At 51.3% G+C, this 13,169-nt stretch overlaps 1 protein-coding gene across 1 annotated transcript in view; it reads left to right on the top strand.

The window, feature by feature from the left end:
- B4galnt3 (beta-1,4-N-acetyl-galactosaminyltransferase 3) overlaps positions 1–13,169 on the top strand; it is an 89,830-nt gene that overhangs the window by 67,236 nt on the left and 9,425 nt on the right. Inside the window, exons 4-14 of the mRNA XM_055604233.1 lie at positions 575–670; positions 1,105–1,195; positions 1,479–1,579; positions 1,981–2,048; positions 3,229–3,307; positions 3,466–3,532; positions 6,583–6,726; positions 7,661–7,770; positions 8,577–8,677; positions 8,893–8,954; positions 10,288–11,038. Coding sequence (XP_055460208.1) covers positions 575–670; positions 1,105–1,195; positions 1,479–1,579; positions 1,981–2,048; positions 3,229–3,307; positions 3,466–3,532; positions 6,583–6,726; positions 7,661–7,770; positions 8,577–8,677; positions 8,893–8,954; positions 10,288–11,038 — 1,670 coding nt within the window. The remainder of the gene's footprint in view (positions 1–574; positions 671–1,104; positions 1,196–1,478; positions 1,580–1,980; positions 2,049–3,228; positions 3,308–3,465; positions 3,533–6,582; positions 6,727–7,660; positions 7,771–8,576; positions 8,678–8,892; positions 8,955–10,287; positions 11,039–13,169) is intronic.

The raw sequence follows: 13,169 nt of genomic DNA, 5'->3' as shown, positions 1-13,169 counted from the left end.
GGCTGGAACTTAGCCAAGCTCCTCCCAGCTCCCTCTGTCACGGCTGCCTTTTTGCCGTGGCTGTTAATGCCCCTCGCCTGCCCCTCGTTCCAGTCTGCCTGGGAGGGATGAGGAGTGTGTGCTGTGTTATCTGTAGGCACGTGAGCATATATAACCCCATCCTGGGAGTCAGGCCACAGGGCTGGTGGCCGCTTTTCATCCTTGTGGCAAACATGCCTGAGATACCGAACTCATAAAGGAAAAAGGACTGTCATGGCCCACGCTTTCCAAGGTTTGTCCTGGGCTTGCTTAGCCCTCTTCCTCCGTGCTCGTGGAGGCTTAGAACATCATGGTGGCAGAGGTCTGGAAAGTCAGGAAAGACAGAAAATAGCTGGGATCCTAGGATCCCCTTCAGGATGCTATAGCCCTGTGACCTAACTGCCCCCTGCTAGGTCCTCACCTCCCCACACCACCTCGGGCTAGGAGCCTTCCATAGAATACACGAGAGGCGCTGCGCCCATCTGCTCCCTCCACCTGCAGGGCTGGGCACAGGCTGCTCCCACTCACTCACCATTCCCCTCTCTGTTCCACACAGTTCCGGGGCCATGCCAACCTGCATGTGTTTGAAGACTGGTGTGGCGGCTCCATCCACCAGCTCAGGAGGAACCTGCACTTCCCCCTGTACCCCCACGTGAGTGCCCAGACCATCCTCTGCATCTCCTCCACCTCTTCTCCCCCACCAGCCTCCTCCCCTGCTCCTTCTCAGCCGGTTACAGCCTCTACTACACCCTCTGTCTCTTGGGCCCTCTCCTCTGTTTACAGTATCTTTCTTGTCTCCTCCTTCCCCGAGACTCCTGCCACGTGCTGCTCGGCAGCATTTCCGTTTAGGCTCTCTTGATGTTTATCCAGGGCCGCTTGTACAGGTGTACAAGTTGTGCCTCATACAAGGCCACCCAGACCAACGTGTGAGTGGGACCAGACCTGGCTCCACAGAGCGTGTCACACCCCTCGTTTCTCATCTCCGGTTCCCCTCCTGGTCTCCCCACCAGCCTCGAGTAGAGCAAACTCAAGTTCCTCAAAGTCTCCTTGCTGACTCTGAGTAACAGTTGATCTTTCTCGACACAGATCCGAACCACTCTGAGGAAGCTGGCTGTGTCCCCCAGATGGACCAACTATGGTCTCCGCATATTTGGCTACCTGCACCCTTTTACCGATGGTGAGGGAGCCCCCAAAGCCTCCTCCTTCTTCCTGCTTTTGAGTTCTTGGGTGGGGGAGGGGGACGGCCCTAGAAACATAAGCCTGAGCTGGTCTCCGTAAGTCCTCTCCATCTTCATATTGCGCCCCCGGAATGGAGAGTCCCCTCCCTCATGCAAAGTGGGGGTGGGGAGTAGGGGACAAGGCACATGAGGGAAGGGAATTGATGCCTGGATATAACTGAGGCTTTCAGCCCTCGTGCCAAGGCCCTCCTTGATTCACCCAGACTCTCTGCTGTTGCCCAGGGAAAATCCAGTTTGCCATCGCTGCTGATGACAACGCCGAATTCTGGCTGAGTTGTGATGACCAGGTCTCAGGCCTTCAGTTGCTGGCCAGTGTGGGCAAGGTAGGGTCAGCTCAGCCCTTGGTCTCTCATGGGCCCCTGGAGGCAATCACCGATGGAGTCACCATTAATGTCGTTGATGTGAAGGAGAGACAGAAGCCGCACACACTGCCCCTCAGCTCTACCCTACACAGCGAAGGGCATGCGAGATGTGGGCAGAGTGGGGACCCAGCCGCATTCATCTTTCCCTTAAGTGCCCCTGTCCCTTAGCCCACGCTAAGCATCTATGCTGGGTTGGTTGCCTATGGGAATATGGGAAGACTCCCTTCCCTCAGTGGGGTCAGATGTGTGTTGGCCAGCCGTCCTCTTTAACTCTGTCTTCTGACCCTCTCATCTCTCCTTTCCTCTCCCCTCCTTCCCCTGCCTTCTCTTCTTCCTTCTCTCTCCTCTCCCCACGCTTCTAGACAGGAAAGGAATGGACAGCCCCTGGAGAGTTTGGGAAATTTCAGAGTCAAATTTCCAAGCCAGTGAGGTGAGTAGGGAGGGCTACCAACCACCCACAGCCTGTCCAGCCCCTTCAGTGCCAGGCCTGTCTGCAGGAAAGCTCCCGGAGGGCCCCTCCCACACCATCTCCGAACACTTTGCTGTCCATGGTTACTGCCTGGGCATCCACAGGGTCTGCCCAAACTGAAGCCATCTGCCCTGCCCTCCCTCATTTCATAAATGCTTTTTAAAATGAGCCTGCTTTGCCTACGCGGATATAGGCATGTCAGGTGTGTGCCTGGTGCCCTCAGAGAACGGAAGGATCATTGGATCCTCTGGAACTGGTCTTGTAGTTGTAAGCTGCCACGTGGCTACTGGGAACCGAACCCTGGTCCTCTGCCAGAGCAGCACTCGCTCTGAACTTCTAAGCCGTTTCTCTAGCCCCATTCCTCATTTTAGATGAGGCGGCTGAGGCCTCAGAAGCTTTGTGTGGTGGGATGCGCCACACAGATACTGAATGGCACTCAAGGCTAGAAAACAGGTCCTTTTTTTTTTTTTCTTCCCGTTTTCTCCAGACCTAGAAATGCTCACACATTTCTAGGCCTAGTGCTCGCTCTGGGCTTAAGAGAGGAAATTCCTACGGGGAACTGGAAGCATGGCCTTGCAGCGATTGCGGGAAATCAATCCTTTTGCAGCCTACAGCAGCTGGACTGACCTTAAGAGCTGGCCTACCTTAGTTCAGCTTCAGTCCGCCACCTGGTGGCTGGCTCACAGGCGAGGCTGCAGGCAGACCTAGTTTGCAAAGAGCCCTTGCTGCACTCCAGCAACGCTCCCTCCCCCTTCCCCACCCTCGAGGTTGACCCTAAAGCCAGGCTGCCTGGTCCATATCACAGCCCCACTGCTCACTACCTGGGTGACTTTGGGCAAATTACCAAAGACTACCGGTAATTACTCCACACAGCCCTGATTATGGCCAAGGAATGTCAATAAAAGCACTGAGCATGGTCCTGGCGCTCAGCGACTGCTCACTAAGGCTTCAACCATGAGTTTCACGGGGTCCCCAACTGACTTATGAACTACTTATATTTGGCCCTGGCAGAAAGAAAACCGGGGTTAGCTGTCAGGCGTAGGTCGGGATAGTTAAAGGGGCACCAGGGAGCTCATGGCGGGAGAGGTTGACTCAGGTGACTAGCTGAGCAGAAGCCTCTGTTCCTGTCTCCTTCCCCCAGCTTATCAGCCTCCCTCAGGTACTACTTTGAGGTGCTGCACAAGCAGAATGACGAGGGTACGGACCACGTGGAGGTAGCGGTGAGTGTCTTCATTCTCTCCTGCCCCTGCTCCCACCCCCACCTCATCCCCCACCCCGCATGCGCCCCGCCTTTCCCAGCCTTGCCTTCCCTGGATCTCTTCAACACTGTTCCCAAATCCAGCCACCTCTAACCGCTGTGTCCTTCCTCTAATTCTAGTGGAGACGGAATGACCCAGGGGCCGAGTTTATGATCATTGACTCCCCCTTCTTATCTCTCTTTACAAGTGAGTGGGCTCTGCCTTCGAGGAAGCACGTGGGCTCCATTTGGGAGAATGGGGGTGGGCCAGGGTGAGTTCAGAGGGATGGGGATAAAGCTCAGATACGTAGGACGAGGGTGTGAGGGAGGTCCGGAGAAGGCTAGGATCCTGAGGGACCTTACTTTACTCTCCCGGGTCAGAGGTCTGAGGTCTGTTAGACAGCCAAGTGGTGGTGGTGCACACCTTAACTCCTGAACACAAAGTGAGTCTAGAACACCGAGAGCTATACAGAGAGACCCTGTCTCGAAAAACCAAAACCCAGAATCTGCTCCAATGAGATTTGGGGGGGCTGGGGATTGGCTGCTTGCCTTTCCCCTCTAAACAAACAAATCCGAAACCACCACACCCACGCCGGTGTCTAGCACATTGTTTTTGTTGGCTTATTTTTGTTTCTTGAGACAGGGTTTTTCTTGGCTGTCTTGGAAGACCAGGCTGGCCTCGAACTCAGAAAAATCCGAGTGCTGGGATTGAAGGCGCACACCAGCACTGCCATACTGAAGCAGACTTTCTTAACCCTCTCCCAACAGTAGTCCCTTTTAGCCTGAGATATTTGCACATGATTCCTGGCGTCCGTAAAGTAGGTATACATACAGAATTAAATCATGGTGCTGGAGAGATGGCTCAGTGGTAAGAACACTTGTTGCTCTTGCAAAGGATCCAGGGTCCGTTCCCAGCACCCACACAGTGGTTCACAGCCATCTTTAACTCCAGCTCCAGGGTACCTGACCCCCTCTTCTGATCTCTGTCGGCACCAGGCAAGCACATACGTGGACCTGAGCAAAGCGCTCATATGCATAAAATAAAATCTGAAAATATAAACTGTTTCAAGAGCACGTCCTGCTCTTCCAGAGGCTCTGAGTTAATTTTCAGGCACACACATGAGGTAGCTTAAAACCTGTCACATCCGTTCCAAGAGATCTGATGCCCTCTTCTGGCCTTCACAGGCACCATATGGCATATACTCACATAGACAGGCTTCATACACATAAATTAAAAAAAAAAAAAAAATCTTAGACCAAGCATGGTGGAACATGCCTTTACTCTCAGCACTAAAGAGGCAGAGGCAAGCAGATCTCTGTAAGTTCAAGGCCAACCTGGTTTATATAGTGACCTAAAGGACAGGTAGGCTACATGGTGAGACCCTTTGTTTTTGTTTTGTTTTGTTTCTGAGACAAGGTTTCTCTGTGTAGCCTTGGCTGTCCTGGACTCACTTTGTAGACCAGGCTGACCTTGAACACAGAGATCCTCCTGCCTCTGCCTCCCTGAGCACTGGGATTAAAGGTGTGAGCCACCATACTCAGCCTTAAAAAAAAAAAAAAAAAAAAAAAAACACACAACTTTTATTTTAAAAAATTTGAACTTTGGCTGAATATTCGATGCTGTAGGAAACAGAGCATCTTTCAGTCTTTTCAAATAATCAATATCATATGTGTGTGCATGTTCAGGAGGAGGCCAGATAGGACATCACGTGTCCTCCTCTGTTGCTCTCTGTCTTACCCCCTAGGACATGCTCTCTCACTAAAGCCGAAGGTCACTGTTTTGGTAGGCTACCTGACAGGTGAGCTTCTGGGGTCTACCTGTTTTAGCTTCCCAGCACTGGGGCTACAGGCTATGTCCAGCTCTTATGCAGGCGCTGGAGATTCAAACTCATGTTTACTCACTCTTACTCACTGAGCCCCTTAATCAATATTTTAATTTTATAATAATCAATGCTGAGAGCGCTACTTTCAGCATAAATAAGTAGTACAAAATAGAAGTTAGGTTAAGGGTCATTTTGAAAATTCTGTCCTAGTTCTAAGCCAAAATTCACTTAACAGATTTTTTTTTGTTGTTTCTTTTTGTGTATGCATGTGTTTTTGAGATAGTTTCTCTATGTGTAGCCCCGGTTGTCCTGAAACTTACTTTGTAGATCAGGCTGGCCTCAAAGTCAGAGATCCACCTGCCTCTGCCTGCCAAGTGCTGGGCTTAAAAGGAGTGTGCCGATGTGCTGGCACACCCTTGGCTCACTTATCAGCTTTCTAAAATGCTCAAGTGGCCGGGCATGGTAGCACGAGCCTGTAATTCCATCACTCGGGGAGGCAGAGGCAGGTGGATCTCTGTGAGTTCGAAGCCAGCTGGTCTACAAAGTGAGTCCAGGGCAGCCAAGTCAACACAGAGAAACCCTGTCTCAATAAATAAATAAATAAATAAATAAAATGCTCCTTTTTGGCTATTTCTTTTAATCACTAATTTTTTATGTTTATGTAAGAGTAGAAAACTTCATGTGCACAGTGAAAACACCATATTCAGCATATGCTAGTATACAGTAGTCTTGATTCAGAGCCAAGGGATTATCCGTGGGCATTGCTGGGTGCGTGGCATGTGTTGTATGTTCAGAACCAAGGCCGATGTCGTGTAGTATAGCCAGAAACCTTTTGCTGTTGACATGTTTTTTTCCAGGCTTGAGGACTAAGGATGCCAGAGTCTGCTCCTAGTCTGGGCTGTGGTAAAGAATACTGGAGTTAGTGTCCAGTGCAGACCTAGAAGGACCACTGCAGGACAGGGGCTGCTTGGCGGAGCCCGGCACATAGGTGGTATAGAGGCCGCCCACCCTAGACAGTGGAACTAGAGTGCATGGTGGTAACATCTTTTCCTCTTACTAGAGAAGCCCTCGGTTCAAACCCCAGCACTGCCAGGAATACCCAGTAAGAACTATAAGTGTAGGCCACGTGAAATTAAATAGTGGCCGAGTACAGGTCTCTGTCTGGTCAGCAGTAAAGCATTCAGGCAAGAGGTATCTTTTTTTTTTTTTTTTTAGTCTATGCAAAATCATGGTGTGGGCTGGCCATGGGGTAGAACAGGCTCAAAGGGAGCTGGCTAAAACCACAAGTTAACTGAGGGCCGGGTTTGGGCATGGCTTCGATCTTACCTGTGGGAATACAGAAGCTGGGCCTGAACCCCTCCACCTGCCCCCCCAAAGCGTGCTCGATTCTGTCAGGACCTACAGCTTCCTTCTGTTCTCTCCTCCCTGGGCACAGATGAGACCATCCTAAAGATGGATGAAGTGGGCCACATCCCACAGACAGCGGCCAGCCATGTGGGCTCCTCCAACACTCCCCCCAGGGATGAGCAGCCACCGGCTGACATGCTGCAGCCTGACCCTCGGGACACCCTCTATCGAGGTAAGTCCTTGGCCACGGACTGGTCACCGAGTGGAGGGTCTGCCAGGGCCAGGCCCTCTGTGTTGATGGGCAAGACTCAGGAGACCTGTCTATTCTACAGCAACCCTAGAGTCACAAAATCTTTTCCCCTTTGAGGTGTAAGACAGACCAAAAATGCAAGAGGATTTATTCCAATTCTATGATTCTACAAACCATTATACAGTGGACATTCATTTAACCACCACTCAAGACCAGAAATGGAGATAGAATTCAGAGGCCTTCACCCACTCCTCCCTGGCCACAAATGTTAGCGTCTCTTCAGATCCCGACTCTTACCATTCGCTAAGGAGCATGTTAGTCCCTGATTTGGATGCTGAGGCTTGAACCTGGGACCCTGAGTTGAGCATATGCTCTACCACTGAGCCCAGCCCCAGCTGGCCATGTTTACATTTTCAAAGCTGACAGGGTACCCCACTTCTTACCTTTAAAACAAAGGAAGGTGGCCACCAAATGTTTTTACCCATCTCCAGTCCCGGCAGAACTCGGGCAGGAAGATCCTGAGTTCGTGACCATGGCAGGCCCTGTCTCAGAAAATCAAAAACAAAAAGTAGCGAAAACTGGAGAGCAGAGACATTCTTGAATCAAAAAAGGAAACCCACTCGGTGGGAGTATACTAAGGTGGAGCCGTGTGGCCTCTTGGGGTGCCCCTAGACAGTGTTGTGCTGTCCCTGTGTCCTCCACCCTTGCCCCTAAGAGTGGTGGCAGTCTCGCTGTAGCAGACTCTGCTGATCACGTGGCTTGGGAGCTCAGCTGTCACCAGTGAATGCCAATGGAAGCTTCGAGGGTGGAAGCCATCAAGTCTCCCCTCCCACCCCCCAGCCAGGAGCCTTTGTGGCCCTAAGATGTTGGTGCTGTCACTTCACACAGCTCAATCCTCTTCCCTTCCTGTCCTCAGTGCCTCTGATCCCCAAGTCTCATCTGCGCCATGTCCTGCCTGACTGTCCCTACAAACCCAGCTACCTGGTGGAAGGTCTCCCGTTACAGCGCTACCAGGGCCTTCGCTTTGTAAGTCACATCCTTAGACCAAGGAGGGCTAGGAGAAGGCCTGCTGCCTGTGGATGGGGGCGTAGGGAACAGGGGGTGGACTGAAGCTGACTCTGCGCTTCCTGTGTCCTAGCTCGGCAGACAGGGTGGCCCCTCAGGTCCCCGGGGTGCATTTCTGGATGGGTTCACTAGGGTGGACTGTTCTGTGGAACCCGTAGGCACATGCTTCTTTCTCTTCCCTCGATTGTGAAGCCTGATGACTGCGCCAAGGGCCACACAGACCCTGTCCTGCCTGCTCAGTCCCAGCAATGGGGTAGCCAGTGGCATTTCCAACAAAGGCATTTGGGAAAATGTACTGGGTGTGGGTGGTAGCTTTCTCTGTGTGGAGAGTGAGGAAGCAGGAAGAATGTGATATACCCAGGTCCATGGATGAAGACAGAAGGAAGCGGTGAAGAGTCATGGCCAGGTCAGGGAGTGGGTGAGCTATAATTGAGGCTATTTTTGGTGGTGGTGAGCTCAGCCTATGTTTAGGGGGCAAAGGAAACGGGGCATAGAATGGGCTCAGCGTTGTGAGAGCTAGTGAGTAAAGAAGACAGGAGAGGGTCAGGTGCCAGAGGGAAGAAGGAACAAGTGATGGCAAGTGAGGGTGGATTAAGGAGCTGCGCTCTGAGCGGTTTGTGCCTGGAGGAGCAGGCACGAAGAGACTGTGGAGTCCAGACTGCACTCGGCACCACAGCAGCCCTCCCCCTCCAGGGGTGGCTCAGCTTGGGCTGGTTCCTCCCCAGGACTCCGCCTCTGATATCTGCCCCCATTTTTTCTGCTTTCAGGTTCACCTGTCCTTTGTTTATCCCAATGACTATACCCGCCTGAGCCACATGGAGACCCACAATAAATGCTTCTATCAAGAAAGCGCCTCTGATCAGGACAGGTGTGTGGCACAGGTGTGGGACAGGGTCTCTGTAGGACTCAGGAGAGCTGCCTCGCTGGAAGGGCCGCTGTACGCCGAGGAGTCCTGGGCCCTCCTTACAGGCCCATGTGTGTACACACCCCTCAGAGCACACTGTCTCAGCTCCTTTCTCCACTCTGCCCAGGTGGAACCTTCGAGGAATCTGGTGCCCATCCACAAGTCCCTTTCTCCCACAGGTCCAGCTTCCAGAAGTATATCAAGATGGACAAGCCGGAGAAGCAGGGCCTGGAGCGGCCAGGTACAGAGGAGTGTGCTGGCTTGTGCTGCCAGGTCATGCTTAGCTGCGGCTGGTGTGGCCTCTTCCCAGGGAACAGTCCAGTCATACAGTCTCGCCCCTGAGGCGCTTAGCATGCAAACGCCCCCAGCCCGCCCCAAGAGGAGCACCCTGCACCTTCCATTTCAGGGCGTGTAGAGAGTGAAGCTTCTCACTCACTGGAGCAGCTGGAGGTGGCTGGCTGTGGGGACCCCGGCTGGGGTACCCTCCTGGAAAGCATGCTATAGAGAAGCCCTGTCTTGCTGTGGCCTTCCTTCATGGGGGACAGGGTGTGGCTGAGACCACTTGTGGGGTCCTAAATGTTGCTGATACTGGTGTGGTACATTCAGCTCATAACATTCTGAGGGGGATTTTTTTTTCCTTTGGTTTTTTTGAGACAGGGTTTCTCTGTATAGCCTTGGCTGTCCTGGATCTCTCTTCATAGCCCAGGCTGGCCTTGAACTCAGAGATCCACCTTCCTCTGTCTGGCAAGGGGGATTTTTTTTTTTAAAGCTTTTTTGTTTGTTTGCATATGTGCTTTTGTGTTTTTTAAAAAAGGATTTATTTGGGGTTGGAGAGATGGCTCAGAGGTTGAGAGCACTGGCTCCTCTTCCAGAGGTCCTGAGTTCAATTCCCAGCAACCACATGGTGGCTCACAACCACCTACAATGAGATCTGGTGACCTCTTCTGGAGTGCAGGTGTATATGCAGACATCACATTGTATACATAATAAATAAATAAGTAAGTAAGTAAGTAAGTAAATAAATAAATAAATAAATAAATAAATAAATCTTTAAAAAATTTATGAAAAAAAAAAGGATTTATTTATTTTTACGTGCATTGATGTTTTGCCTGTGTGAGGCTGCCAGGTCCCCTGGAACTAGAGTTATAGACAGTTGTGAGCTGCCATGTGGGTGCTGGGATTTGAACCTAGGTCCTCTGGGAGATCAGCCAGTGCTCTTAAACAGTGAGCCATCTTTTCAGCCCCCATGCTTTTTTTAAAGACAAGGTTTCACCCTGGCATTCAGGATAGCTTGGAACTTGCCATGTAGACCAGGCTAGACTCAAATTTGTGATTGCTCCTCCTACCTCGACCTTCCAAACGCTGTGATTACAGACATATACCACCATATTGCCCATCAGCCTCGATGCAAATAACAAAACAGGGGGTACTGAGGTAGAATAACTTGTCCAGAGTCACACAAGTGAACCCCCCCATCCCCGACTCTGGGCATGCCACATCTGTGACTGTCTGCTGTTTGTGTCTTCTGGGAAGGGCTGAGAACTCCTGAAATGAGGAATGGTTCATATTAACAGGTTTTGAGGACGGCCTTCTAGAAGAATCCCAGTATGAAGAAGCACCAGATGGAATCCCTGCCTCTCTAGACCAGAGGACCGGGACACAGAGGAGCAAACCAAAGACTACTTCCGACCCGGGGTTGGGTGTCACTGACTACCACCTGCGGAAGCTCTTGGCTCATTCACAGAACTCTACAGCGTCCTCTCCAGCCAGGACAAGTGACCTGCCAGTGCAGCAGCCGGAGAGAAGGACGGGGGAAGCTGACCCTGTACCCAGCCAAAATTTGTCTCGTTCTGACAAGGGGCCCCCGAGGAACCCGCCTCTCACCCCAAGAGCCAGGCCCGCGGGTGACCATCCTGCAAAGACTCTTGAGCAGTCCCAGTGGCTGCATCAAGTGGAGTCCTACATTGCTGAGCAGAGAAGGGGTGACAGGATGGAGCTTCAGGTCCCCAGCAGGAGCTGGCACGGGGAGGAGGAAGTGGTGATAGCAGCGGACCCTGAAGGAGACGAAGGAGATGTGGAGGAAGCGGAGGAGGGGGAGGAAGATGAGGAAGAAGATATGGGCGAGGTGTTCGAGTACGTACCTGTGTTCGACCCGGTCGTGAACTGGGAGCAAACCTTCAGCGCGCAGAACCTCGACTTCCAAGCCCTGAGGACTGACTGGATTGACCTGAGCTGTAACACGTCGGGCAACCTGCTGCTTCCGGAGCAGGAGGCCCTGGAGGTCACGCGGGTCTTCCTGAGAAAGCTCAGCCAGAGGACCCGGGGGTAAGGTAAAGGGCTCCCCTGGGTTACAGAGCAGGGGGACGTGGCAGCCGCTACCCTCAGGGCCCTGGCCTTCAGGCGGAAAGCAGGGTTCCTGCTGCAGGAACAGCAGACCTTTGCTGGTATTCTAGGGCGTAGGAAGGTTGAGCGTCTTCACCCTGACTGCAGCTGAGGACTGGCAAGGCTTGGTAGGCTGGCGTCTGCCCTCTGAGGAGTTTGGGAAGAGAGAAGCAAGCAACAGCAGGCTGAAAACCCAAGTCACGGCCTCAGAGGGGGTTAGAGGTGTGACCAGAGCTCTGCCCTCCCTTCCCCCCTCCTCCTTAGGTGTTGGGTGTCCTCATCTTCACTGTGGTGCTGTGTTGCCCGCCCCCCAGTCCCTGTCCTCATAACTTCCCTCCCTTCATATGTTCATGTATTTAATCAAGATCTTTTCAGACGCTGGACATGGTGGTTGCACGCCTTTAATCCCAGCACTCAGGGAGGCAGAGGCAGGCAGATCTCTGTGAGTTTGAGGCCAGCCTGGTCTACAGAGCAGGTCCAGGACAGCCAAGGCTACACTGAGAAACCCTTGTCTTGGAAAAAAAACAAACAAACAAATAAACCAATACCCAACCAAACAAGAAAAAGATCTTTTCAGAGAAAGTTCACTTACCATTGAACCCATTATGCTGCCATGTACAACCTGCTAGTTTTAAAAGTTCAAAATAGAGTTCAGCTACCACTAGTATCTGATAACTCCTGGGCATTTCCATTACCTTTGTGTTAGCTCGGATCCCTCCCCCACACCGACCAGGCGAGTGCTGCCTTACTGAGCTATGTCTCCAGTCCTTTCTTTTCTTTCTTCTTGAAATAGGGTCTCAGTAAGTTCTTGAGGCTGGCCTTGAATTCACAGTATAGTCCAGGCATGGAGCTCCTTCTTGCCTCAACTTCCAGAGTAGCTGGAATTACAGGCCTGCATCTCGAGGCCTGAGGAAAAGGGGAGTGGGGGGGGGGGGGGTATGTGCTCCTTGCTAATTATTTTAAAGCAATTCTTTTCCACCATGCTTATCCTAGCGTTCTATAAAACATTAGGGCTACCCTACCTGTTAACTGCCCTGCCTCTGTTCCCTCCCACACATTCATAGCCTCATTGCTTTCACATATAAATGAGGACACCACGTGGCATTTGTCTTTCTGCGCCTAAATTATTTGACAGTTCCGTCCATATTGCTGTGAAAGGATTCTGCTTCGCGTGGATAAATAGTATTTTATTCTGTATGCAAACCTGTGTTGTTTACCACTCACATATGGAAACACGCTTTGTTTAGCATTTCGGCGGTGGTGGCTACAGCTGCAGTGCACACGGAAGGGCAGGCGCATTTAGCACACTGCTCTCCGCTCTTTGGGGAGTGGGAAGCTGGATCATATGGTAACTGTAGTTCTAGTTTTCTGATAGAGTCATCATTTGCCTGCACCCTCTCCAGTGGCTGTTCCTCTGTTAGTTTGTTTTAGTCACTTGACAAGTGCCAGTCTTGAGGTGAGATGGTGTCGTTTTGATTTTACCCTGATGATTAGCAGTACTGAATTTTCTTTTTTTTTTTAATTTTCAAGGCAGGGTTTCTCTGTGTAGCCTTGGCTGTCCTGGACTCGCTTTGTAGACCAGGCTGGCCTTGAACTCATAGAGATCTGCCTGCCTCTGCTTCCCTGAGTGCTTGGATTAAAGGTGTGCACCACCGTGCCCAGCTTCTTCTTAGCCATTTTTTAAAAAAGATTTATTTATTTATTATGTATATAGTGGTCTGTCTGCACATATACCAGAAAAGGGCACCAGATCTCATGATAGATGGTTGTGAGCCACCATGTGGTTGCTGGGAATTGAACTCAGGACCTTTGGAAGAGCAGCCTGTGCTCCTAACCTCTGAGCCATCTCTCCAGCTCTTGTTAGCCACTTTTTAAAAAACTTTTAAAAAATATATAACTTGTTTATATGCACTGGATATTTTGCTGTATGTCTGTATGAAGGTGTCAGAACCCCTGGAACTGGAGTTACAGACAGCTGTGAGCTGCCATGAGGATGCTGGGAATTGAACCTGGGTCCTCTGGAAAAGCAGCCAGTGCTTTTAACTACTGAACTATCTCTCCAACCCAACTTATT

The sequence above is a fragment of the Psammomys obesus genome, unplaced genomic scaffold, assembly GCF_907164565.1.
Source record: "Psammomys obesus unplaced genomic scaffold, mPsaObe1.curated_primary_1811, whole genome shotgun sequence".
Classification (NCBI taxonomy): Eukaryota; Metazoa; Chordata; class Mammalia; order Rodentia; family Muridae; genus Psammomys; species Psammomys obesus.
This window is presented reverse-complemented; position numbering and strand designations above follow the sequence as displayed.